At 49.3% G+C, this 25,418-nt stretch overlaps 1 protein-coding gene across 1 annotated transcript in view; it reads right to left on the bottom strand.

The window, feature by feature from the left end:
* LOC146196567 (transducin beta-like protein 2) overlaps positions 1 to 25,418 on the bottom strand; it is a 262,041-nt gene that overhangs the window by 15,194 nt on the left and 221,429 nt on the right. Inside the window, exon 8 of the mRNA XM_084598315.1 lies at positions 23,468 to 23,662. Coding sequence (XP_084454441.1) covers positions 23,468 to 23,662 — 195 coding nt within the window. The remainder of the gene's footprint in view (positions 1 to 23,467; positions 23,663 to 25,418) is intronic.

The raw sequence follows: 25,418 nt of genomic DNA, 5'->3' as shown, positions 1-25,418 counted from the left end.
TACAGACGCGAGCTCACGTGTGATACGTTCCAACGAAAACAGCGTAGTGTGACGTTGTCACAAGCTGCCTCACCTATTATACAGCGGAAGATGCGGAAGCTTATGGCTGGAATATAGAGCGAAATTCACGGGACTCCGTCGCTCCTCTGGACAAGATTCGACAAGCCGATGGGGCAGTGACCGCCTGTCCTTGACGCGGCTGCTGCGTAGTCGGCCGAGGGTATAAAATAACCGACAGCAGAACGCCCTCACCAGTGCGTTTGGGAAGATTCAAACTTCCGGCCACTCCGCGGTGCTCCGAAAGCGTATTGTGTTCTTCGGGCCCGCGATCGACGCATCGTCCTCTGCACCTGTACGGCCGCCGCTACCGAGCAACACAGCCTTCGACGCCTCAGCAAACAAGAAAGACGTGAGAACTTCGGACTGTTGTTCAATCGAACATTATTTTCGCTTTGTTAACTTTTGACCTGACTTAGTAGTATTTTACGCTGTGTTCTTATGTAACTTTTGCTCATACTTATAATATCTGAAATACCTGCTTTATTATCTTTATAGTCTTCATATTTTTATCACAGTGTTTTGTTCATTGTCGGGTTATTTTTTTTTCTCTTATCATTTATTTCTTCGTCTTTATCAATATCTTGTCGTGGCGTTGTATTCTCTTTCATTGTACTCTATTATTATCAGTGTAATTTTGGTCTGGTATTTATAAACCTTCAATTGTTTGTAAAAGAAAGTGACCTATTTGTACTTATTCCTCAATCACACACCGACACACGTGCTTCACGGGTTGACCGGCCTAACTTTTAAATGTGTTCACAACCCTCATAGAGGAACGACGAGTAATCGTAAAGAGGATCCCGCACCTCTTGTGACCGTAAAGGCGGGGGTTTGTGACATAATTGGCGTCCGCGAACAGGACTGGTCAACCAAGTGTCGGTGAGGGAGAGAGGAGTAGGTGCAATTTTTTTAGTGTTGTATCCTAGCACTGCATAACGCTTTCCACCTAACATGGCTGATGCAGAGTTAGAACGGCTTGTTGAGTATGGCCGAACTTTTGGCTTTGAGGGTCAAGAGCTGCTCAAATGGGTAGATCAGGAGCGAGCTCGTCGCAGAGAAGAACGCAATGAGGAACGTACGCGGCGGAAAGAGGAGGCAGAACTAGAATCTAAACTCCGGATGGCGGAGATGGAGAAAGAAAAGGAGTTACTGATGCTCCGACGAGACCTACCTAATAATCCGGCAACTGACGCTAACAGCACCGGAGAGTCAAGGTCAGAAACGGGGGAGAGTCAAGCTGCTCGGCCCGAACGCATAAGCCCGCACAAGCTGATGCCGGTTTTTAATGAGGGCAGGGACGACCTTGACGCTTACCTCATGCGTTTCGAGCGCGTCGCTGAGAGTCAGAATTGGCCTCGCGACCAGTGGGCTACAGCCCTTAGTCTATGTTTAAGCGGCGAAGCGCTCAGCGTTTTTAGTCGCATGTCTGCGTCCGAGTGCTTGGACTACAACAAGCTCCGGCAGGCACTCATGATTCGCTTCCGTATGACAGAGGAAGGGTTCAGAGAAAAATTCAGGTCTGCTAGTCCCCGGAACGAGGAAACGTGTTCACAGTTCGTGACGCGTCTTCAGAACTTCCTAGACAGATGGATAGAGCTGTCGGACACAAAGAAAGAGTACGCAGATCTCTTTGACCTGATTCTAAAGGAACAGTTCCTTTCTAACTGCGCCACTCCGCTACAAATGTTTTTGAAAGAAAAGAAGGACACATCCTTCTCTGAAACAGTAGCAAGGGCAGAAAAGTATATGGAGGCCCATGGCTGGTCAAACTTCGGAAAGCGAAGCACCCCGAAGAATAAGGCAGAAAACGCCGTCTCCAAGACGACCGAGAGAAGGGAAACTTTGCTTCAATCATCGGATGCGAAGAGCAGCGATGAAAAGAAATGTTTTATTTGTTCACGCACGGGACACCGCCCCGAAAATTGCCGGGCCGCCCCATCCGACGGATCGGGACCGCCCAAGAAATGCCACAAATGCGGAAAACCAGGTCATCCAAGCTGGAGATGCTGGGCAAATGGGGCCCCGAAACAGAGAGAAGAAAATCGGGTGTCCGCTGCAGTATGTGTTGAGAACGGATACCTCGAACTTAAGGATGGAGGGAAGATCCCCGTCATCAACGCTGGGTTCACCAGTAAAGAATGCGCCGTCAGGGAATGCTTACCTGTCGTAGCCGGCATGATCGGAGGCCAGACAGTCCGAGTCCTGAGAGACACAGGCTGCAACACGGTAGTGGTAAGAAAGGACTTAGTACGGAAAGAAGATATCACCGATACGAAGTCTCCAGTTTACCTACTTGACCGCTCAGTCCTAATGCTCCCAGAAGCTTGGGTCGATGTCGACACCCCGTACTTTCAGGGACGACTTCTCGCTAAGTGTATGGAGAATCCCTTGTACGATTTGGTGCTGGGAAATGTGGAAGGTGCTAGGCCAGCAGATGACCCCGATCCGAACTGGCACAAGACAACAGAAAGCGAGACTACGAAGTCCACTGCAGTAAAAGTTGAAGAGCTAGCGCCTGACACCGAGAGCCCCGCACCCATTTCGGATGCCGCTGAAGCTTGTCCGGTAGTGACTAGAGCGCAGGCGTGCAAGGATAAAACGCTGAAAAAGCTTAAAGTCCTGCAAGGCCTCCCTAGTGTATGCCGCGAAGAGTTGGTTCAAGAGCAAGAGAATGACGCGACCCTACGCTCGTGTTTCGATCGCGTAGGCCCGCCGCAAGCGAAGAAAGGAAAGGGTAGCCACCAGTTTTTTATTGCTAACGGCGTCCTTCAAAGGAAATACGTCGCCGAGTCGGGCGGGGAGTACACTCAAGTTGTTGTGCCCCAAAAGTACAGATCAGCTATTCTCAAGCTGGCACATGATGGGTTGATGGGAGGCCACCAAGGCGCGAAGAAAACCCTACTGAAGCTTCAGACAGAATTCTTCTGGCCAGCAATGCAGGCTGACGCTAAGCGGTTCGTTGCCTCTTGCGATCTGTGCCAACGCACAACTCCGAAGGGTCACACCACACGAGCGCCTTTGGTTCGAGTGCCCGTCATTGAGACACCGTTTCAAAGGGTGGCGATCGACATCGTTGGTCCACTCAACCCGAAGTCCGCTCAAGGCAATCGGTACATCCTGACCATGGTGGACTATGCCACTCGGTACCCTGATGCAGTCGCACTTCCTAGCGTCGAGACCGAAAGGGTAGCCGAAGCACTTGTCGAAATGTTTTCCCGTGTAGGAGTGCCCAGAGAGGTCCTCAGTGACAGGGGCACGAATTTTACGTCCGAAGTAATGAAGGAGGTTAGCCGTCTGTTGTCAGTAAAACAGCTGCATACCTCTCCCTACCACCCGATAGCGAACGGCCTAGTCGAACGGTTTAACGGCACGCTTAAACAAATGCTCAAGCGCATGTGTCAAGAGAGACCAACCGATTGGGATCGCTACCTGGCTCCACTTTTGTTTGCATACAGGGAAGTGCCCCAAGAAAGCCTCGGCTTTTCCCCATTCGAACTGTTATATGGGCGAAATGTGCGTGGACCCCTGGCTGTACTTAGAGAGCTTTGGACGAATGCAACCATCCCTAACGAGTTGCGAACGACGTACGAGTATGTGCTTGCTCTACGGGACAGACTGGAAAATACCTTTAAACTTGCCCACGAAGAGCTAGAGCGCGCAGGAGAGCGTTACAGCCGCTACTACAACATCAAGAGCCGCAAACGCTCACTCAAACCGGGAGAGAAGGTTCTTATTCTTCTTCCCACAGAACACAATAAGCTGCTCATGCAATGGAAGGGTCCCTTTTCGGTCATCAGCCGCAGGGGCGATGTCGACTATGAAGTGGATTTGGGCCATGCCACAAAAATATTCCACATCAATATGCTGAAGAGATACCAGCAAAGGAAAGACGACCCCATTGTTGCAGCTGTCGGTGCAGTAATATCGGCAGAAGAAGACACAGACGCTGGAGAGATTGAGCTTCCTAAGCCCTCCCAGACACAGTCTATCGGGGATGTACACATTTCCGAGAGATTGAGCCACGTACAGCAGAATGAAGCCAAGAAACTTCTGCAACAGTACGAAGGTATATTTTCGGACCTTCCGGGAAAGACCACGCTAATCAAGTGCCAACTGAAGTTACAGAGCGACCGGCCGATAAATGTAAAACAATATCCGCTACCGTACGCTTTGAGACAGGCAATTGCATCAGAAGTGGACGACTTACTCCGATTAGACATCATTGAGCCATCGGAGTCGCCCTACAATTCCCCTGTGATCGCCGTACGCAAGCCCGACGGGACGCATCGGCTATGCATTGACTTTCGGAAGTTAAACGAAGTCATCGCAGACGACGCCGAGCCCTTACCACGTGCGGACGACCTTATCGCCTCGGTAGGCCGCAAGAAATTCTTTTCCAAGCTGGACTTATCCAAGGGATATTGGCAAGTACCGTTGTCACCCGATTCAAAGGCGATGACTGCTTTCACGGTTGGCACGGGGCGCTTTCAATTCCGATATATGCCCTTCGGTATTAAGACGGCGCCAGCCATTTTTACGAAGCTGATGCGGAACATCTTGGCCGATATTCCCGACGTGGCGTACTACTTCGACGATGTTCTCATTGCCAGCGCGACATGGGAACAGCATCTCCAAACATTGTACGAGGTCTTTGCTCGAATTGAAGCGGCTGGTCTCACCATCAAACCGCTGAAATGCGAGATCGGAATGGAAACCGTCGCATTCCTGGGCCACCAAATTGCGTCCGGAGAATTGTCACCCCTCACCAAGACCCTACAGAAGATACAAGAAGCTTCACGGCCGACAACAAAGAAGCAGGTCCGATCCTTCTTAGGACTCACGGGTTACTACCGTGATTTCATCCCAAACTATGCTGACCTAACCTGTCCTCTGTCAGATCTAACACGGAAAGGTCAACCTTCAGTCGTGAGCTGGGGCCCCGAGCAAGAACGGGCTTTCAAGAACTTGCGGGAAAAACTGGCTGAGGCACCAATTCTGAAATTGCCAGACTTTGACCGGGAATTCGTCCTGCGAACAGATGCTTCTGATAGAGGTGTTGGAGCCGTTCTGCTTCAATCGCATGACGGAATCCTGCACCCAGTTTCCTATGCGAGCCGCAAGTTGCTCCCTCGAGAGGTAGCCTATTCAACCACTGAGAAAGAGGCTTCAGCGCTCGTTTGGGGAATCGAGAAATTTCAAGTCTGCCTCTACGGGAGAAGGTTTCTCGTCCAGACGGATCACCAGCCTTTGAAATTCATAAAAGAAACAAAATCTGCAAACAGCCGCGTTCTTCGCTGGAGTATTAAGCTTCAGGAATACAACTTCCGTGTCGAGTATATTAAAGGCAGCGAGAACGTGGGAGCAGATTACATGAGCCGGCTGGAATAGTTGTTAAGCTTGCACTACTGCATAGCTGCATTGTGTTGATTGTGTAATGAAAATCGTACACGATGTGCCTGTATATATGTGCACTTGATTGTTATCAGTGATCCGTGACTTGTGACATGTGCGCAAGACATGACTGAAGAACTACAGTGTTGTGGTGTGTGCGGGTTCAGATCAGTGCGTATATGGTGCGCGTCATGAACGGTAGTGAGTGACGAACGATCTTCAGTGCACTGAACGGACCCAATCTACTGCACCCCTCTATAGGGGCGTAATAACATCGTTCTCGGCGCTTGTGGAGTTCTAGAATATTCCGAGGCAATATTCTTCAGTGGGGGGCAGTGTCACAAGCTGCCTCACCTATTATACAGCGGAAGATGCGGGAGCTTATGGCTGGAATATAGAGCGAAATTCACGGGACTCCGTCGCTCCTCTGGACAAGATTCGACAAGCCGATGGGGCAGTGACCGCCTGTCCTTGACGCGGCTGCTGCGTAGTCGGCCGAGGGTATAAAATAACCGACAGCAGAACGCCCTCACCAGTGCGTTTGGGAAGATTCAAACTTCCGGCCACTCCGCGGTGCTCCGAAAGCGTATTGTGTTCTTCGGGCCCGCGATCGACGCATCGTCCTCTGCACCTGTACGGCCGCCGCTACCGAGCAACACAGCCTTCGACGCCTCAGCAAACAAGAAAGACGTGAGAACTTCGGACTGTTGTTCAATCGAACATTATTTTCGCTTTGTTAACTTTTGACCTGACTTAGTAGTATTTTACGCTGTGTTCTTATGTAACTTTTGCTCATACTTATAATATCTGAAATACCTGCTTTATTATCTTTATAGTCTTCATATTTTTATCACAGTGTTTTGTTCATTGTCGGGTTATTTTTTTTTCTCTTATCATTTATTTCTTCGTCTTTATCAATATCTTGTCGTGGCGTTGTATTCTCTTTCATTGTACTCTATTATTATCAGTGTAATTTTGGTCTGGTATTTATAAACCTTCAATTGTTTGTAAAAGAAAGTGACCTATTTGTACTTATTCCTCAATCACACACCGACACACGTGCTTCACGGGTTGACCGGCCTAACTTTTAAATGTGTTCACAACCCTCATAGAGGAACGACGAGTAATCGTAAAGAGGATCCCGCACCTCTTGTGACCGTAAAGGCGGGGGTTTGTGACAGACGTCGAGTCCTCGATGTCGCAAGATGCGTCAGTCCTTTGGATTCCGCGAGCGCGGTTTTAGAAGCGCCAAGCGCTTCGAAAGAAACGAACAGCGTGCCACAACGGAGCAACAATAGAGAGATTTAGCTTACCGTGATCCGCGATCCGCCACCGTGGCTCTCTACCGCGCGTGGGCGGGGCGGTCAAGCTGATTGGTCCCGACGTGGCAGGTCTGTGTGCCGACATCCAGTATGTGGCGCCATCTGTCGGCGTCAAGGGGGGTCTGGGCATGCGCAGTGGAACGCGCGGTGGCGGATCCCAGTAGCGGATCGCGGTAAGCTAAAACTCTCTAATAGAGATTTAGCATACCGTGATCCGCGATCCGCCACCGTGACCCTCTACCGCTGTGGGCGGGGCGAACAAGCTGATTGGTTCCAATGCAGCAGGTCAATGTGCCGACATCAAGTATGTGGCGCCATCTATCGGCATCAAAGTGATCTGGTCCTGCGCAAAGGAACGCGCGGTGGCGGATCACGGTAGCGGGTCGCGGATCACGGTGTGCTGGTCGGACGTAGCAACGAGGAAACGACGGACCTGCAAAACTGGTAAGTATCCTATCAATTAGGAATGACTGAGAAGCAACTTGCAGGAAAAACGATAACTTCGCAACCGGCACATTTTGGGACAAGCAAGCTAACTTCGTGCCATTCCCGAGAGCACCAGCGCAGACAGCGCGTGACGGCAGCGATAAGAAAATGCTTCGTTGCCTCCTTCGCAAGCCCGTAACAAGGCCTGCAAAGTCTCACCAATGGGGTCGTTGCAACTTTAAAAGGGGAAGCAGCAATAGTGTCTAAATATTAAAAAAGAAAATGAACGGTTTATTAAAATAGCCCAGTTGAAAAAAAAAAAGAAAAAAACAACTTTAGAACAGCGTCAAAAAATGCGACAAAATATTCTATAGTTCTGATGTTTACAAGATTTCTGTTGTAAACAGTCAAAATTTCCTGTATTTTCGTAGTTACATGCCATTGGTACTTTTTATGTGGTACTTTTCTGTTGCAACAACAGAAAATTGTGATGTTACTGCAAAAAGTCCTATTGTCACAAGGTTAACCGTCAAAAACAGCACAGAAATTCTGTCGTGACAACAAAAAAGCTTCTGTAATTCCTGCCAACTGGAAGCTTAATTCTTTCATAAAATAAGATATCAAAATATTGATTACTCTTGTGCATAGCTTATTAATTCGTAGTTTCATCAATTTTTTGAGTGTTTGGTTCCCGCCCGTGGCTGCGCTGCAGTCGCGCTAAACCGATTTTGGGCCCAGTCTTTCAGCCTTCGCCACCAGCTTACTTCCGCCAAGGTAGTAGTAGAAGTAAGTAGTAGTGCTTATTAATAGTGCAAATTAGTAGCCTTCATTTCAGCTAAGTGTTGCCGTAATGGAATGTGCGGCTGCTGTCCCCTCCAAGTTACATGCGGTGCGTCATTAATGATTCTCGACCACACTTTCCCTTCCACAAGACCGTCTTGCTTAGGTGGCACTTTGCAACGGTGGTTGAACCACGTCGCGACCAGCCCCGTAATTCTAGAATCGACCAATCGGGGAACTTCGTTGTGATACCGGGATTTTCTGCGAACGTGCGTGCGCTCTATGCTATCGCGGTAGCACATATGCAATTGCAAGCGCTGAAGCAGCGCTGGTAGAAGTGTACGGAACAGGAAGTGTTAATGGCACTATTAGCGTTTCTATTTTCTTTTCCTGGGCGGTTAACGCGAAGGCCGGAACACACCGATCTAATCAACTTCACGGCGAGGACTCGCCGTTCCTGCAGGAGCCACTGTGCCTCCCTTACTCCCAACGCTGTCAGTTGCCACCACGGGGTGAATTTCATTCCGGCACGCACAATGAAACACGTTAAAAAAAGGATGCATAGAAAAAAATGCAATAAACGATAGTCGTCTTGATGATCCCTGATCTTACAGCGCCTTCCAGGAGGCCTTCCAAACAAAACGTTTAACTGTGATCCACACCATCGTTACCAACATCCGGCATGCGTAGGTTGCAGATAAGGGCGAGATGCGCACTGCCGCGTCTCGTATATGTCTCGCCAACAGCATAGCCTAAAGAAATGCATCTTTCTGGTGATTAATAATGTCACAGGAGCGCTATTTAGCCCCCCGTTAAATGCCCTACCGTGGTATTGTGCAGTGCCCTATAGCAATGTCATGCGGTGATGTATTCTCCCTTCGAGAAATGCTTACATTGTGCGTTGGCCTCTGAAGCACGCCTGGGCTGCGCCATCTATAGTTATACAGATATATATATATATATATATATATATTGTCACCAACACACGTAGCAAGCAGCACAACAACCGAGCTGGCCCTTTTTAATCAAGCGAAAACTCGAGAGAGACGAGGATGACGCTTAGCCACGTGCCAAGCCATTCGGCCACTTGGTGGCGCCAGAAGATGGTCAGCAGTGTGGCATTGCCCCCCTTCCAAGGGGCATCGACCCGATGCCGCAAACGTAGGGGAATAGTCTAAAAGCGGGGCAAGTAATACGGGAAAGTCTCTGGCTCTGGTTTGGATCCTGAATTGGTTTACCGATTGTAATAGGGCTTCATTCTGGCAACGTGAACTATTTCAGATTTCGGCTGCCGAGAGGAGCGTACAGTGCCTTGTGGTAGCACCTCGTAGTTCACCGCGCTGAGGCGGCGGAGCACCTCGTAAGGTCCAAAGTATCGCCGCAGAAGCTTTTCAGAGCGCCCTCGCAACCGTATTGGGCTCCATACCCAGACTTGGTCGCCGGGCGTGTAAGTCACCTCTCGGTGTCGCAGGTTGTAGCGCTGGGCGTCGTGTACTTGTTGGTGCCGAATTCGCTGTCGGGCAAGCTGGCGTGCAGCTTCTGCGTCACGAATAAATTGGTCAGCCCCCACGACAGTGGAGGGAGCAGAATCTGGAAGAAGCATGGCATCCAGCATAGTCGAGGGTTCGCGTCCATGAACCAAATGAAATGGAGTGAAGCGTGTTGTTTCCTGGAGTGCAGTGTTGTATGCGAACGTGATGTACGGCAGAATCCGGTCCCAGTTCCCATGATCATCGTCTACATACATAGAAATCATATCGGCAATTGTCTTGTTAAGCCGCTCAGTCAGTCCATTAGTTTGAGGATGATAGGCTGTTGTCTTGCGGTGGGTGGTGCCACTGAGTCGAAGTACCTCACTCGTGAGTGCCGACGTAAACGAGGTTCCTCTGTCAGTTAAGACGACTGTTGGCGCACCATGACGGAGTACAATGCTGTGAATGAAGAAATGCGCAACTTCATCTGCGGTACCACGTGGAATGGCCTTGGTCTCACAGTAGCGGCTAAGGTAGTCAGTGGCAACCGCTATATACCTGTTACCCATGGAGGACTTCGGAAATGGGCCCAGTAAGTCCATGCCGACCTGTTGAAATGGGAATTTCGGGGGATCGATAGGCTGTAAGAGCCCAGCTGGTTTAATGGGTGGTGTTTTCCGCCGCTGGCACTCACGGCAGGTACGGACGTAGCGGTGCACAATGGCAGCTAGCCTGGGCCAGTAGTGCCTTCGGCGTATCCGTGCCAATGTGCGAGAAAATCCGAGATGGCCGGAAGAAAGGTCATCGTGGCACGCACGAAGAACTTCGTCATGTAGCGTTGTGGGTACTACAAGCAGATAAGCAGTTTCTGTTGGACCGTAGTTCTTCTTGTAGAGCACACCATCACGCAGGCAAAATGACGACAGTCCGCGCCTGAAGAGCTGAGGAGGAGATGACACGGTTCCTTCGAGGTATTCAATGAGGGGTAAAAGTTCAGAGTCAGCCCGCTGCTTTCGGGATAAGGTGGACGTCGCGATAACACCAAGGAAAACGGAATCGTCGTCGGAGCCGTCCGCGTGGCAGGGAGTAGGGGCGCGGGACAGACAGTCAGCATCACTGTGTTTCTTGCCGGACTTGTGCACGATTGTAACGTCAAATTCTTGCAACCGAAGGCTCCATCGAGCAAGCCGACCCGATGGATCTTTCAGGTTTGCCAGCCAACACAGAGTGATGGTCGCTCACGACACGAAACGGACGACCGTACAAATACGGACGAAATTTCATGACTGCCCACACAACAGCGAGGCACTCCTTTTCGGTAGTTGAATAATTAACTTCGGAACGGGACAAAGTGCGACTGGCGTAAGCAATGACACGTTCTGCACCGTCCTGCCACTGAACAAGGACCGCACCGAGGCCAACGTTACTGGCATCCGTGTGCAGTTCCGTGTCGGCCTCTTCGTCGAAGTGGCCAAGTATTGGCGTACATTGGAGACGGGACTTGAGTTCCGTGAAAGCGTTTTCCTGGTCGGGGCCCCAAAAGAACGGCTCGGCGTCTTTTGTCAGGCGGGTCAGAGGCTCAGCGATCTTGGAGAAATTGTTAACAAAGCGACGATAGTACGCGCAGAGGCCGAGAAATCGACGCAAGCTTCGTTTATCCGCTGGTTTGGGGAATGAAGAGACAGCGGCCGTCTTCTCTGGGTCTGGGCTAACACCTCGAGCGCTGACAATGTGGCCGAGAAATTTCAGCTCGTTAAAAGCAAAGTGGCATTTTTCGGGTTTTAGAGAGAGACCGGCAGATCGGATGGCCTCGAAGACAGCGCGCAAACGTTTCAGGTGCTCGTCGAGCGTGTCCGAGAAAATCACAACGTCGTCGAGATATACGAGGCATGACTTCCACTTCAGACCAGAGAGTACAGTGTCCATCATTCGCTGAAATGTGGCAGGGGCCGAACACAGGCCAAACGGGAGCACTTTAAATTCATACAAACCGTCTGGCGTAATAAAAGCGGTCTTCTCACGGTCTCGCTCGTCAACCTCTATTTGCCAATATCCACTGCGGAGGTCAAGGGACGAAAAGTAAGTGGCATGGCGAAGGCGATCGAGGGAATCGTCTATGCGTGGCAGGGGGTACACATCCTTTTTCGTGACGTTGTTGAGGCGTCTGTAATCCACGCAAAACCTCAAGGTTCCATCCTTCTTTGCGACGAGGACAACAGGCGAAGACCAGGGGCTCGTCGACGGTTGGATAACGTCGTCCTGGAGCATTTCTGTTACTTGGCGGCGGATGGCATCACGTTCTTTTGAAGACACCCGGTAAGGACGCTGACATAGTGGACGTTGGTCATCGGCAACTATAATTCGGTGCTTCGTTAGTGGCGTCTGTCGGACCTTGGAGGTTGATGCAAAACAATCTCGGAACGAATTGACAAGATTCTCTATGCAGCGTTTCTGATTGGGCGAGAGGTGCGGGTTCACATCAGTCTGAATGGCTGTAGGCGTCGCATTGTCGGGGTCTGACGTGTTGGTTAAAGCGTACTGGCCTGTACATTCTCCAAGTTCTTCAAAATAAGCGACCGCCGTGTTCGCCGTCAAATGTTGGGGTTCACATGTGAAGTTTGTCACTAGCACGTTGGCTTGGCCACGGACAAGTTCGACAAGGCCCCGAGCTACACAAACTTGTCGAGTTAGAAGCAGTGACATGTTAGCTTCAGCAATGCCACTCGTGCCGGTGCTATGATCACATTCGACTGTGACGAACTTGCTCGCACGCGGAGGGATCGTTATGTGGTCGTCACAGACACGCAACATCGTTTTCCGGAAGTCCGTGTTGCTATCAACGGCTCGCTTCGTTGAAAACGATACCATGAGCTGCTCCCGAAGGTCTATAACCGCACCATACTCTTGAAGAAAATCCATGCCGAGAATCAGATCTTTGCAGCACTCTTGTAATACGGCAAATGTGCCAGTGAAAGTAAAACCGCAGATCTCTATGCGGCAAGTGCACATGCCAATCGGCGTCATTACATGACCACCGGCGGTACGCATCATTGGCCCAGACCAAGGCGTCAGAACCTTACGGAGTGCCGTGGCTAGCTGGCTGCTCATGACGGAGAAATCGGCGCCGGTATCCACAAGTGCGGTCACATCACAACTGTCGGCGGTTACAAAAATTTCCCCGGAAACAATGCGTTCGCAGCACGTCGGTAAGTTCATCGGATCGGGTCGTCGCCGCTCGGGCCGTCGCGTCAAATCGTCGGGTGGAGGCTGTTTAATCTGAAACGTAGCGGCGGCCCCACCCCCGGAGGTCGCCGTGTTTAGTTTTCCCGGTGAGGGGACGTGCCTCTGAATTGCCCAGAGGAAGAGTACCGAGTGGGCGAAGCAAAACGCTTTGGAGATGTCGATCGCGACCGCCGTTGTGGTGACGTTGGCTGCATCTCGTTAGCAGCCAGGTACTCCTCAATCTCCTGTGGTCTTTCGCCATAGCGAGGTCGAGGCGCGTTTGGTGGAAATCCTCTCAAGCCTATTCTCCGGTATGGGCAATTGCGAAGAATGTGACCAGGTTCGCCGCAGTGATAACAGAGCGGTCGTCTGTTGGGCGTGCGCCACAAGTGCGCCTTGCTGATAGCGGGACGCTGGTATTGCTGTGGCTCGACGGGGCGCAGGTCTTGTTGCTGCTCGACGGGGCGCATGTAGCGAGGCGGTGGTCCGACAACGGGACGGAATGAATTTGGCTCGGGAGCAGGTCGACGTAAGACATCACTATAAGTCATGATGCATGGCTCCGGTTGTGGTGCTGGTGGTGGTGGTGGCTGCACCACTCGCCGAATTTCATCACGGATGACGTCCACGGTAGAATAATTATTTGCAGAGGGAGCATTCAAGTGGAGGTTTTTTAGCTCTTCGCGGACAATGCTCCTCACAAGCTCCCGCAATGCCTCGTCGCTGGCTGCTGGCACGGACGCGCAGCAGGGTGTGGCCGCTACGCTTGCCTGGCGGCCGTATTGGGTACTCCGTTCCTGCAGGGAACGTTCCATGCTGGTAGCTTCTCTCGCGAAATCTGCGACAGTTCTTGGGGGGTCGCGAATGAGGCCAGCGAACAACTGCTCCTTCACCCCGCGCATGAGGTGCCGTACCTTCGTTGCCTCAGGCATGGTAGGGTCGGCCCGATTGAAAAGTCGCATCATGTCCTCGACAAACATGGCCACACTCTCATTTGACTGTTGAGACCTTGAACGAATTGCAATCTCTGCATTTTCTTTGCGTGCACTCGAGCTGAATGTTGTAAGTAACTCACGGCGAAAGGCTGCCCAGTTGACGAAGGATGCCTCGTGGTTCTCGAACCACGTCTTGGCCGAGTCTTGCAGCGCGAAGTACACATTCATTAGCTTCCGCTCGTCGTCCCATTGGTTAAATGCAGCCACACGGTCAAAACTGGCCAACCAGTCTTCCACATCCTCTAACCGGTCACCATGAAATGATGGCGGTGATCGCGGGGCGAGAAGGACGAACGGTGGGGCGTTGCTGGAAGGCTGGCTTGTCTGGCTGCTCGTCGTGGATGTCATGGTTCGTAGCGGGGTGGACAGCGGTTCAAACTCAGGTTGTAGGCCTCGCAGGCGACGGCTGGCTTTATGGACAGGAGTCGCGTCCACGCGTTGCTGAGCAGCGTCACTGACGTCTTCGGGGGCAACGTACATGGGATCTTATCCTGCACAATCCACCAAATGTCACCAACACACGTAGCAAGCAGCACAACAACCGAGCTGGCCCTTTTTAATCAAGCGAAAACTCGAGAGAGACGAGGATGACGCTTAGCCACGTGCCAAGCCATTCGGCCACTTGGTGGCGCCAGAAGATGGTCAGTGTGGCAATATATATATATATATATATATATATATATATATATATATATATATATATATATATATATATATATATATATATATATATATATATATATATATATCAGCTTGTGCGCCCGCCCCGTCCACGAGCGGTAGAGGGTGGCGGATCGCGGTGTGCTAAATCTATCTACTATCCACCGCGCTATAATGGCTTTGCGTCATCACACTTTAGTGATCCAAAGTGCCCTCTAGAATTTTTTCTTTACTTTTCTCTGTTTATTTTTGTTAGCATCGAAGCGATGCCTTTTTAGTGGGGGAGTAATGCCGCTAACCAGTCAAATTTTTATTTGCTCTTTTTCGACAGCCGCCGGGATGCGGCCTTATCACTGTGATTGTATGGCACACGGGTCGATTCTGTACTCTTTGTTTGTCCTTGCTGGTTGTCGCGAGACGTAGCTTTACCATTTTCATTGCCGCGCAAGATATCTTCGCAGAGATTGATCTCGAAGAATTCCAGTCATTCACGTTTGTTTTTACGAAGCTCCAGGTTACGCTAGTAACCATTTGCGGCTTTAGATGTTCCTTCGCCGACTTTAAATTGAGCGTTGACGGCCAGATGTGACGGGCATTCGCAGTTCGGCGTCCGCCTAGCACTCTTGTTGTTATCGCCGCCGCGGAATTTATTAGTTCTCTGGCGGGCGCACTTAGCCCCAATAGAATTTTTTCCAGTGAAATTTACGTCTCCCCCATTGTGCCTACGGCCTTGTCATTACAACGCGACAATACTGACCCGTTAACAATGACATTCATAATGCCATAGAACACTGACTGACGTCTTTATTACAAAGTGAAAGTACGCGATGCGCAATATTTGCGCCGTTATTACCATCGTTGTTGATTAGAGTGACACACAAGACGTCACTTTAACAATTCACACCGTTCCACCTTCTTTCTATAGCGCAAGATATCCCCAAACACACTGTAATATACTGTCTTCGGCTTGTACTTCAAATATGTCAGATTTGCTCTCCCAAGCCAACAAGCAAGGCATTGTTAACGCCTAATCAAGGGTGCCTGCCCCTAAAAGAAATCAATTTGCCAGCCTACATTTAGTTTAAAGATACGATAAAAAGAACAACACAGAAAGCTCCACCAGCAAAATAATGAAGGAAGAAAATTAACAGGGAAAGAGAAAAAAAAAAGAAAAAAAAAGGGAAGACGGGAGACGGGGAGGAGGAGGAATAGAGAAGCTGGGAGGAAAGGAAATGCGCAAAGAAATAAATACGTTTGTGTAAGAGACTCGGTTAATACTGCTGCGTTGCGAACGTCGTATTGTGCAGTCAGTAAGCAGACTTCAATAAATGCACTGTGGTGGGATTCTAGAATGCCAGAAATAATGGAGATGTTTTCTCCTTCCGCTACGGCGCGAGTGTAGCCGTGAGCCTCGTCTCTATCAGCTCACCAAAGTAAGGCAAGGACAATTATAGTGAATTAAAGTTTTACTGAGATATTAATTCCTGTGCTGCGTGTCCTTCTTTTGTGTCGTGTTTTTTAGCGCATTTTTGCCATGGCTTCCGCAGACATTCACCAACTAGCCCGACAATCGCTCTTGCTAAATACCAATCAGGGTTCAAAATGCCAACATAAACATATTCTGCAACTAATATTAACGCACTGTGTTTTATTAGCTCGTATAAGCTACTTGCAGTGTCAGTAGCAACTTAGATACTACATCTTTAAGACATTGATAAGACTGAACATTAGAGGGATGCCAGTTACGAAGCCTTGAGAGCACTTCTAAAAAAATTGCGGGAGGGCTCAAATTACGGACATCGCTTAAAATTTCCTGCCCTATAAAGCTGGGGTCAAATCGCGCAATAGCTCACAAAAAGCGCATTCCGCTTTAGAATGTTCCGCGACTTTCTGACGCGCACACGTAGCCTTCCCACGCGCCCCCGAGAGCACGGCCGCCGTTAATGTGCACGCAGGGAGCAGCAAAGGGGATCGAACTCGCCCACCGCGACCTTGATACCAGCCACACAGGCCAAGCAGGTCAGACGGCGTACGCGGCTGCACATTACCGGACCTTACCATAGAAAAAGAAAAAAAAAATCTAGTTGGTATAACAATAAAATCAGAAAAGAAAGCGCTGGGGAAATGCTACATCGGTCTTGCGTAAGACAGCTGAGGCAGGCGCTGCGTGGATTCCACGTGTAAAGTGTGGTTTGCCACACGCATGAGCGAGCATATGCGCGGTGACTCATACTTCCCGGCAACGCATGCACGATGCGAGGAGCAGCCGTTGCCTGCCTGCACAAGGCGGGAGTCGTTGACTCTCTTTTAGCTGCCGCTACAAGCCAAAGGTGGCAGCACGGGTACTGCCGTGCCCCTAGTCACGCGCGCCGCTCGCTTTCTTCGCTCGTTTCCCGGTGCAAGATTCCCGCGTAATTAGAGGCCCATGGCCCTTGTAGTACGCGGAATCCAGGGGCAAAGAACGTGGAGTGAGATATTAACGTGGGCCCCCGAACAAGTGATTCTCCTACTTACAGGAGGGTGCCTACCGTCGTGGTTTTTTTTTCTTTTTTTTTTTTAAATGCACCTACTTAATTCGTGCCATTTTTTAACACTCATTGCTTGATTGAAATAACTTATTGCTCACCGAAGGACAGGGCTATCCATCACAACGGCTCGGAGCTGTTGAGTCCGGGTTGCGTGACTATCAAAAATGACTATCGCTTTCTCATCTGCCCTTATCCCCTCCCCCCACGGTTTCACTGGAAATTTATCAACCGACTTTCACACAATTCGCACTGTAGAGCTCGATCGAATGTCAGTAATAGAAAATAGGAGCAACATTCGACGAAACTTCCTCCCTCCCCTACCACAGCACGATAACAACCCTTCCCCCATCTCTAAAATTCCGCATACCTGAAAGGACCCACTTGATCGTGCAACCATACACACTGCAGTCTACAGCGAGATTACAGGGTTGTAGGGCAGCAGGTCAACGTGACTTTTTTTTTTCTTTTTCGATTTAAACCCATTGCACGCATATGGTAAACGTCTTCCGTGTCTCTAGCGCGCTGCAAAGAAACTACGGGGTTGCCCAAGGCGCTTCTCTCTGGGAAAGTCGCCATGTCCTTTTCGGGTGACCGCCACCGGCTATCGCGGGGTCAATCTAACAAGGCCAAGACGACCCTATGCTGCAAGAACCTGCGTCACCAGGTAGGGCAGGCCAGTGCTACGTCACGGCATTTTATAACGTTTCTCCCCTCTTCCTTTTCAAACGTTAATACAGCAGATGCAGATTAGCTGAAATACATTAACAGGCCTATCAAACTCCAGCAGAGCGATCGTCCGTGCGTAACCACCAACCACGCCATTCGCGGAGCGTCGTGTATTCAAGTACGACGGTTCCTCGCCTGAACTAATGGCATATATGTTCATCTCAGGAAGAATATTCTGCCTTATCGCAAGATAAGGTGTTGGAAGCTTTGGCGCTGTACTACACACTCCCCACTTTCCCCGACTTAGTCATGACTAGGTTAGCTGTTATGGATGATAAAATAAAAGAACCGCTAGCAATAGTGAAGAGTTTGACAAAATACATTTTTACTGACAGTCACTGAAAACGGCACCTAAAGCTTTGGGGCCAGAAATAATACCTAAATTAATTAGCAGTCGTAGCAGAGGTTCAGCTCACAGAGGTTACAGATATTCAAGATGTGTTATTCAAGGGGGAAAAAAAAAAACAAGAAAAAAAAAACACGCACCTTGTCTACTGGTGCGGACTAAAATAGAAGAGGGGCGCTGGCGAGTGAATGAAATGAAGCGTCACTGTAAACTGCCGACACATATGATCACACGCACAGTTTTTTTTTCCCCTTCGCGACACGACAAGCGTGGAACCATTGGACATGGGTTAGTTGCTTTATAGTTGGGTTTAACGTCCCAGCTAGTGATTCAGGCTATGAGAAACACCGTAGTGGAGGGCTCCGGAAATTTCGACAACCTGCTGACATCGTGCACTGACATCGCATAGCACATGGGCTCCTTGCTTTTCGCCTCCATCGAAAAGCGGCCGAGGTTCGATGCCGCACCCTACTGCACCACCGCGGCAGTGCCGGACAACTAAGCGTGCTCCACTTGTTACCACCTGCGCTCGTATACGAGTCGCGATGACTTACGTTAGAACACCGGCAGGAACAAACGCACAGACATCAACTACAGCAGAGCGATCATGCGTGCGTAACCACCAACCACACCATTCGCAGAGCGCCGTGTATTCAAGCACATCCAGCAATGAAAAAAAAACGAAGCTAATTACGCCTGCCGACATGAGGATGCGACCATTGCGAATGTAAGGTGTTTTGACGAGGCAATGCGCATGCCTCGCGGCTCTGGCACCAGACCGGACAGGTAAAAATCACGAGGGACTTTAGCGACTAAAGTAGTGAAAGGCGAAAGCCTGAGTGCCACATTCTGTTAAGCAACTAGTATTAATTAATTAATTAGTTCATTAATGAATACCTTATTAGCCATTATTCAGTAACATATAATTAATTAGTCATAATTATTAATTGATTATTGGCATATGGCCATATAAGGCATGCATGCGCGCATACTGTGGTGGTGCTCTGTGATTGGTCGAGACCTCTATGACGTCATCCTGTCACGGCCAATCAGAGCCGCCGCAAAAGCGGGACATATTTTGTTCACGACAGCATGAGCCATTTGAGGCTTTCCCTTAATAGGCGAGGAACTACATATAGACATGAATTTACGCTATACTAGTAGGCTTATTTTTGACAGATGGACGATGCATCGTCGTTCCGTTGGAAGGCCGGAATATTTAATATTGCCGCGAACCACTCAAATCTTTATTTGTTCTTTTTCAACAGCCGCCAGCATGCGGCCTTATCACGGAGATCTTAGCGCACGGATCGATTCTGTGCATTTCATCGTTCATGTATCATATGTTCTCTGTCGCGCAGACTGCACCGAGATGTACCTCGAAAGGTTCCAGCCCACTCGCGTTTGTTTCTGCAATATTCCGGGTTGTTCTGGACACAGTTTACGGCTCTATATGTTTCTTTAATGGGCGTTCGTACTTTGACGACCGACGAGCATGTTTTCTGCTATCGCCGCCGCCGTGTTGCTTAATACTTCGCGGGCGCAAGTCAGCCCAACAGAGTTTATTTCAGTGCAATATACAAGTCTCCCCGGTTGCTGTCTTCGTCAGCGTCACCACCACGTGACAATATACGCGTTCGTGACCAGAGGGATACTACGGATCGTTCGTGGAATGAGTGTGGACGGCAGCATTTAGAATATTCCTCTCCCAAGAGAGCCGAAAACCAAGCAGCAGAATGATTGTGTCCATTAGAAAAACTGGAGTCTGCCAATAGTTAATTCAGGCATTCGAACCCAGTACCTTCGTCATATGATGCCTCGACGCGATACCATAATACAGAGATTTAGCTTACCGTGATCCGCGATCCGCCACCGTGACCCGCTACCGTGCGTGGGCGGTGGTGACAAACATTTATTTACTCTTTGTACAAGGAGGTGTTTGCGTGGCGGGGCGCTCAAGCTGATTGGTCCCGACGCGGCAGGTCTGTGTGCCGACATCCAGTATGTGGCGCCATCTATCGGCGTCAAGGGTGGTCTGGGCATGCGCAGTGGAACGCGCGGTGGCGGATTACGGTAGCGGATCGCGGATCACAGTAAGCTAAAACTCTCTAATACCTTATTACGCCATCGCCACAGGGTAGCCTAACTGTACCGTACTCCCCTACCGGATAAAACTCAACGGCTGAAGGCTATAGTTCACAGTACGTGTGTCCATCTAAAGAGATTCCGACACCGCACCGCTGTTCTCGCAGTTCCATTACATTACGGGAAATTCCCTTTCTAGATCAACTAATCGGCTGCATCAGTGAATCTGGTTTGATCAGGCTCATGGTATTAACTGCCACACGAGTAACAATCGAGCGCTTCGCAGACATTGCGAGATTATCACGAGTCCATGACTGTACAGGCACAACGCCACTGCAAGCGCAGGAGTCAACCACCAAGATTTCTACGCATGCGTAGAGTTTTACGAGACGCCGATCCGAGTCGCCCAGACCCGATGCCTTGTCCGAAGCCTTCTTCACGTGCTTCCCTCTGTTTCACCTTGACTGCGGTCAGGGCGCTCCGGTTGCCGGCGTGACGACATCCGACAAGCAGCGCCGCGTAGACGACAAAACAGACATAATACAAACAATCGGCGCATTCAATTTGCCGCCATCTGCACGCGCAGATCGAAGTGAGCGCGGCTCGCGATCCACACGCGCTCAGTTCCACGTCTGTGCATTGCAACGCGACCTCTCGCGCAGTATACCACTCGCAGGCGCACATACAAACGCTGTCGAACCTTTGTTCCCTCGGCGGCGCCGAGTCCCCAACCGGAAGACGAAACGTAAACAGAGTCATTCCCTGTCTGCCGTTGCATTGGAGATCGGCGGCGAGCAGAGACAATACATGCGTGCCCTTGAATAGACCGTGTGTGGCGCACATATGCGCGTATGTCCATTTGCACGCGCGGCCGCAGCCGCGTACAATACAAACCCGTCCAGTCTGGGCAGAACAACGCGGACTTTTTTTCAAGAGCACTAGGTCACGGTGATCTCCTGACGAGCCGCGGCAGCTTCTTGCCGCTCCTGGCACCGACAGCAGACGGAGCTATCGTTAGGCGTGGCCAGTGCCGTTTATTAGGTTCCCAACCGAGTTTTTAGTAACAGAAAAGGAAAAAAAAAAAAAACTATATTTCTCGGTTCATCTCGCTGTTCATATGCACAATGGTCTCTTTATTAAATGCACACCTAAATTACTTGAATCAAAAGGGAATCTTTTTTTTTTTTTATTCGTACCACAAGTGCACTGTTACCCATCGCTTTATTAGTGAATTGCTATTACAGACTAACCGAATATAACTATTTCCTTGTAAGTGTCAAGGAAAAAAAAAATCCCCTTAGGGGGACACTTGGCGCAATTCCGCAAGTTTCTGCTTCTTTCACACGTCAGTATATTAACATATCAATAATGAAACTGCCACCGAGTTTTCCTCGCCGCCTTGATCGAAATTCAAAGTCGTGAAATAAATAATTCGTGCGGAAATCAATTTTAAAATGTGCCTTCCACTTTCGCAGATTTAGCTCAGACGATTTTTGCGGGCCACACTGCGTTTGCGACGTCACAGAAGTTAATCCTCGTTGGTGCCAGCTCCCCGCGTGAACAACAAACTATGCTGCTTGTATAATGACGTCGTAGGCATTTAATGAACGGTGTCGTCATTTCCAGTCGCTATTTTAATGCGCGTGCAAGTGTTTCCCCCACTAATGTTATGTAACGTACGTCATTGAATCGTTAACCGGGTCATCGTTTCTAGCCACGAACCGAGCCCCGCTTTCGATTTGCTGTTTTCGTATTTTCTAAATTTTAAATGAAAATTTCTAATCGCTGTTCGTAACTATACCGAATCACTTTAAGCCAGAGGCAGATTTATGGGTTGTTTGGAGACGACGCGGTGTGGGAGAAGATAGCTATAATTTGAACCGTTAGCTTGAAGTTTTTTTTTTTTTTGTTCGAAAAAAAAAAAAAGAAAAGAAGATTGGCTTCACCTTCAGCAAAGTATCTCGCCTGCGCAGAGACGACCTCCCCCACCAGCCCAATCCGTGCTATGCAACGCACGGTCACATAAGGATTTCTTCTAACCAAGTCGGACGAGTGCCCAAAGCCCGGCGGTTCGACTCAGGTACTACTAACAATCCTTCGAATCGCAACCAATTTACTTCGCATTGTTACGTATTATAGTGGCGTTTAATTCAAATTACCACCATATAAATGAAATTTATGTAATGTTTTATTAATTCGCAGCTTCGCCGGCGAGAAATCGGCCGACAAGCGACAAGCGGCTCGGTCATGTCGCTTACCAACTACCAGCCTCCAAAGGCGTGCCCGCGATTTTCACGCCACTGCTTTAGTGCTAACGGAACATATAATAATGTTTTCGCATTGAAACGCGAGGAGACACCTGGTGGCCACGCATGCACACATGCCACCGCCATTGATCGAAACACGGATCTACCAATGCTCGGATCTACCAATGCGTAACCTGAGCGCGTCCATGCGCGTAGTCAAGACGTCGCTTGAGCAGCGCAGGGGAAGCCACGGCGACACGACGAGACGTGGAACTTACAAAACGCGACCAGAATTCAGCGCCTGCAGTTAGACAGCCACCCGAATTCTTTACTGCACCCTGCAGGGCGCCATTATACGCACTCTTTCTGTCGAATGTCATCGGCCCTGATCGAGGACATCGCAGACGCATTCCTTGCATACGCGCGTGCACTAGACCCCGCTGAGCAAACACCTCGAGGGCATTGTATGACGCTGTGCCCACACGCAGACACGTCATTTATCATCACCATCTCCGTCGCCGACATTAAAGGGAAGGTGCATCGGTTTTAGATTTTTATGAGTTTCAAGCGGTTGAATGATTATAGCTTGTACTTGCGAAATATCTTGGCATTAGCATTTGAAACAATGGCGCAATTAGCGATTAAAATCGCCACAGCTATCAGGCTTCACCGCACTGCACAGCGACGCATGATGACGTCATTGACGATACCGGTACGTTTTCTGCGTAGACACACTTGGTTTGAAGAAATGAAAACAAGGCTGCCGAAAACAAAGCCCTAGAAATGTTGATTAGCACCGTCAGAAAATGTGCAGCAGGACGTGGGCGAAGGGAACGAACATCAGAAATAGTACCGTCCGTGACGTCATCACTGAACTTCTCCGCAGAACTTTAGTGTTCTGAGGAGAAGCTCGAGGTTTAATCGTCGATTACGTCATCAGTTTGAATGCTAGCGCGAAAACACTTTGCATGCATTACCTACAGCCAATGTAGATTTGAATCCTTGAATATCGCGAAATTCTCGGAAAGTGATGCAGCTGCTCTTTAATTTTACGCTGACAGCTGCAGGACGCACAAATCGGCGGATTAAGGCGAGCGAATTAAGAGTCATTCCCTATACGAACGTAATCGTGAAACACAACTGCTCTTTGAGGCGAGGCAATAAAAACCAAGATGGCATATATATGAGGCTTGAAGACCTTCCCTTACCGTTATGCAGGTGTTCGAGCTTGGCGTTGAGTTGGGCCGTCCTCCCGCAGAACACATGCACCTCGTCGTCGGTGGCGATGGCCACGGTACGGCCGTCGGGAGATAGGGCCAGGCAGCGGGGAGTCGAACCCTCGGCCAGCGGCGGGAACTCGCCCGTCGTCAGCAGGTACGGCTCCTGGCCCTTCTGGTACTCGACTGCGGGGATGTAACGAAAGACGTTCGAGCAACTAACAAAACAATGGCGTATACAGAACGAAGAAAGTAATTTGGCTATCGCTTCGTGTCGCCGATCTGTCCGTTCACTTGCGGTCAGCGGTCGCAGCCTCGGCGCCATTCCACTGCGTCCGGAATATGCAAGGTTCTCGAAAGTGTAATGGTTCGAGAACACTGTTCAAGCACCGCGAGTTAGCAGCTTTCGAAGACGGTGCGCCCTATAGGTCGACGTCAGAATTCAGACCGGCTGTTATGGCCGATAAGCCTGACAGGAGCCCGTCACCGGACTAACGCGTTCGAAGTTTCCCGCAAATTCCAGTCACGCACATTTTCGGCTTTGTTCGCTGAAGTTTCATCAGTTTAATTACAACATGCTGCTACGCGATCGCAGTACTCACAAGCGTGTCCGCCATCCAGGACCGGATTATCTATAGTTCAAATGATTAATGTGTGTGTATATATATATATATATATATATATATATATATATCGTGTCTCCTTGCCTAACACCTTTATTTATGGGAATTTTGTTACTTTATTTATGCGACTATGGTTGCTGTGCAGCCACTATTAGATATCTTCCTTCTCATACTGCTCGTCAACTCCCTGATTTCGCAATACCTGCGTGACTGCGGAGGTTTCGACTGAGTCGAATGCTTTCTCGTAGTCAATGAATGCTATGTATAGGGGCTGGTTATATTGCGAGCATTTTTCAATCATCTGGCTGATAGTATGGATATGATCGATAGTAGAATATGCTTTCCGAAAACCTGCTTGATCATTTGGTTGATTGATGTCCAAGCTTGCACTCGTTCTATTAGCGATCACCCTTAGCAAATACGTTGTACGTAACGGATAGTAAGCTGATCGGTTTATAATTTTTCAAGTCATTTACGTCCCCTTTCATGTGAATTAAGAAAATGTTAGCGCTCATCCATGATTCCGGTACCGTCAATGTCATCGGGCAGTTTTTCTAGCATATCCACGGCGTGGAGTAGTGGTTTGCGCGCACGGCTGGGGACCGGAGGGAAAGTAGTTCGATTCCCGGTGGACACGACAGATTCTTTTTTTCTTTACTGGCAGTGCGATGGACGTTTTCTGATAGTTTTCTGTGCGCGGCGCGTATGAGCCAAGAAAGGCTTCCTGCGAAATATTTAAACTTATATTTTCTCCATTGTGTAAACACGTAAACGTGTCTGTAAAAAATAGGAGGACGCTTAAGCTTCGTCTTGCACACGTGATAGCACGGTTTACGTGTTCACACTATTTTAAAGAAAAGTGCATGTACGCGAAAGAGGATATGCGTGGAGAGCCGGCAAATAGGAACCATTAGCGCTGCCCTCTAACATACTTAATGGCGGAGCTTAAGTGTCCGACCTATTTTCAGTGTCCACCCTATATTTTCCGACCGCAGACTACGGCGCCGGTGGCTTTTCGGTGGAACGAGCTGCTACGCTATCTCGTTAAATGTAAATTTATTCTTAAATTGACAGCACAAAAGGTATGTTACATATGCAAAAATGCTCCCTCCTGTTTTAAAAGTGTCAATTATGTGCGAAATGTAAATATATACAGTCTTCGTAAATGTTGAGGAGCTGTATAATTGTAAATATGTATTATTGAATATTTGAGCGTGTTAATTTCGTGCCTGTTCAATAAAGATGCCATGTTCTACAGGCGCCGCCATTTCGAAAAGATTTATCGCACCGTATTATGACGGCGTTTAGAGTAATAAGCA

Source organism: Amblyomma maculatum, chromosome 3, assembly GCF_055883805.1.
Source record: "Amblyomma maculatum isolate TAMU_Amacu chromosome 3, ASM5588380v1, whole genome shotgun sequence".
NCBI lineage: Eukaryota > Metazoa > Arthropoda > Arachnida > Ixodida > Ixodidae > Amblyomma > Amblyomma maculatum.
The sequence above is the reverse complement of the archived record's forward strand: the minus strand, read 5'-3'. Positions and strand labels throughout refer to the sequence as shown.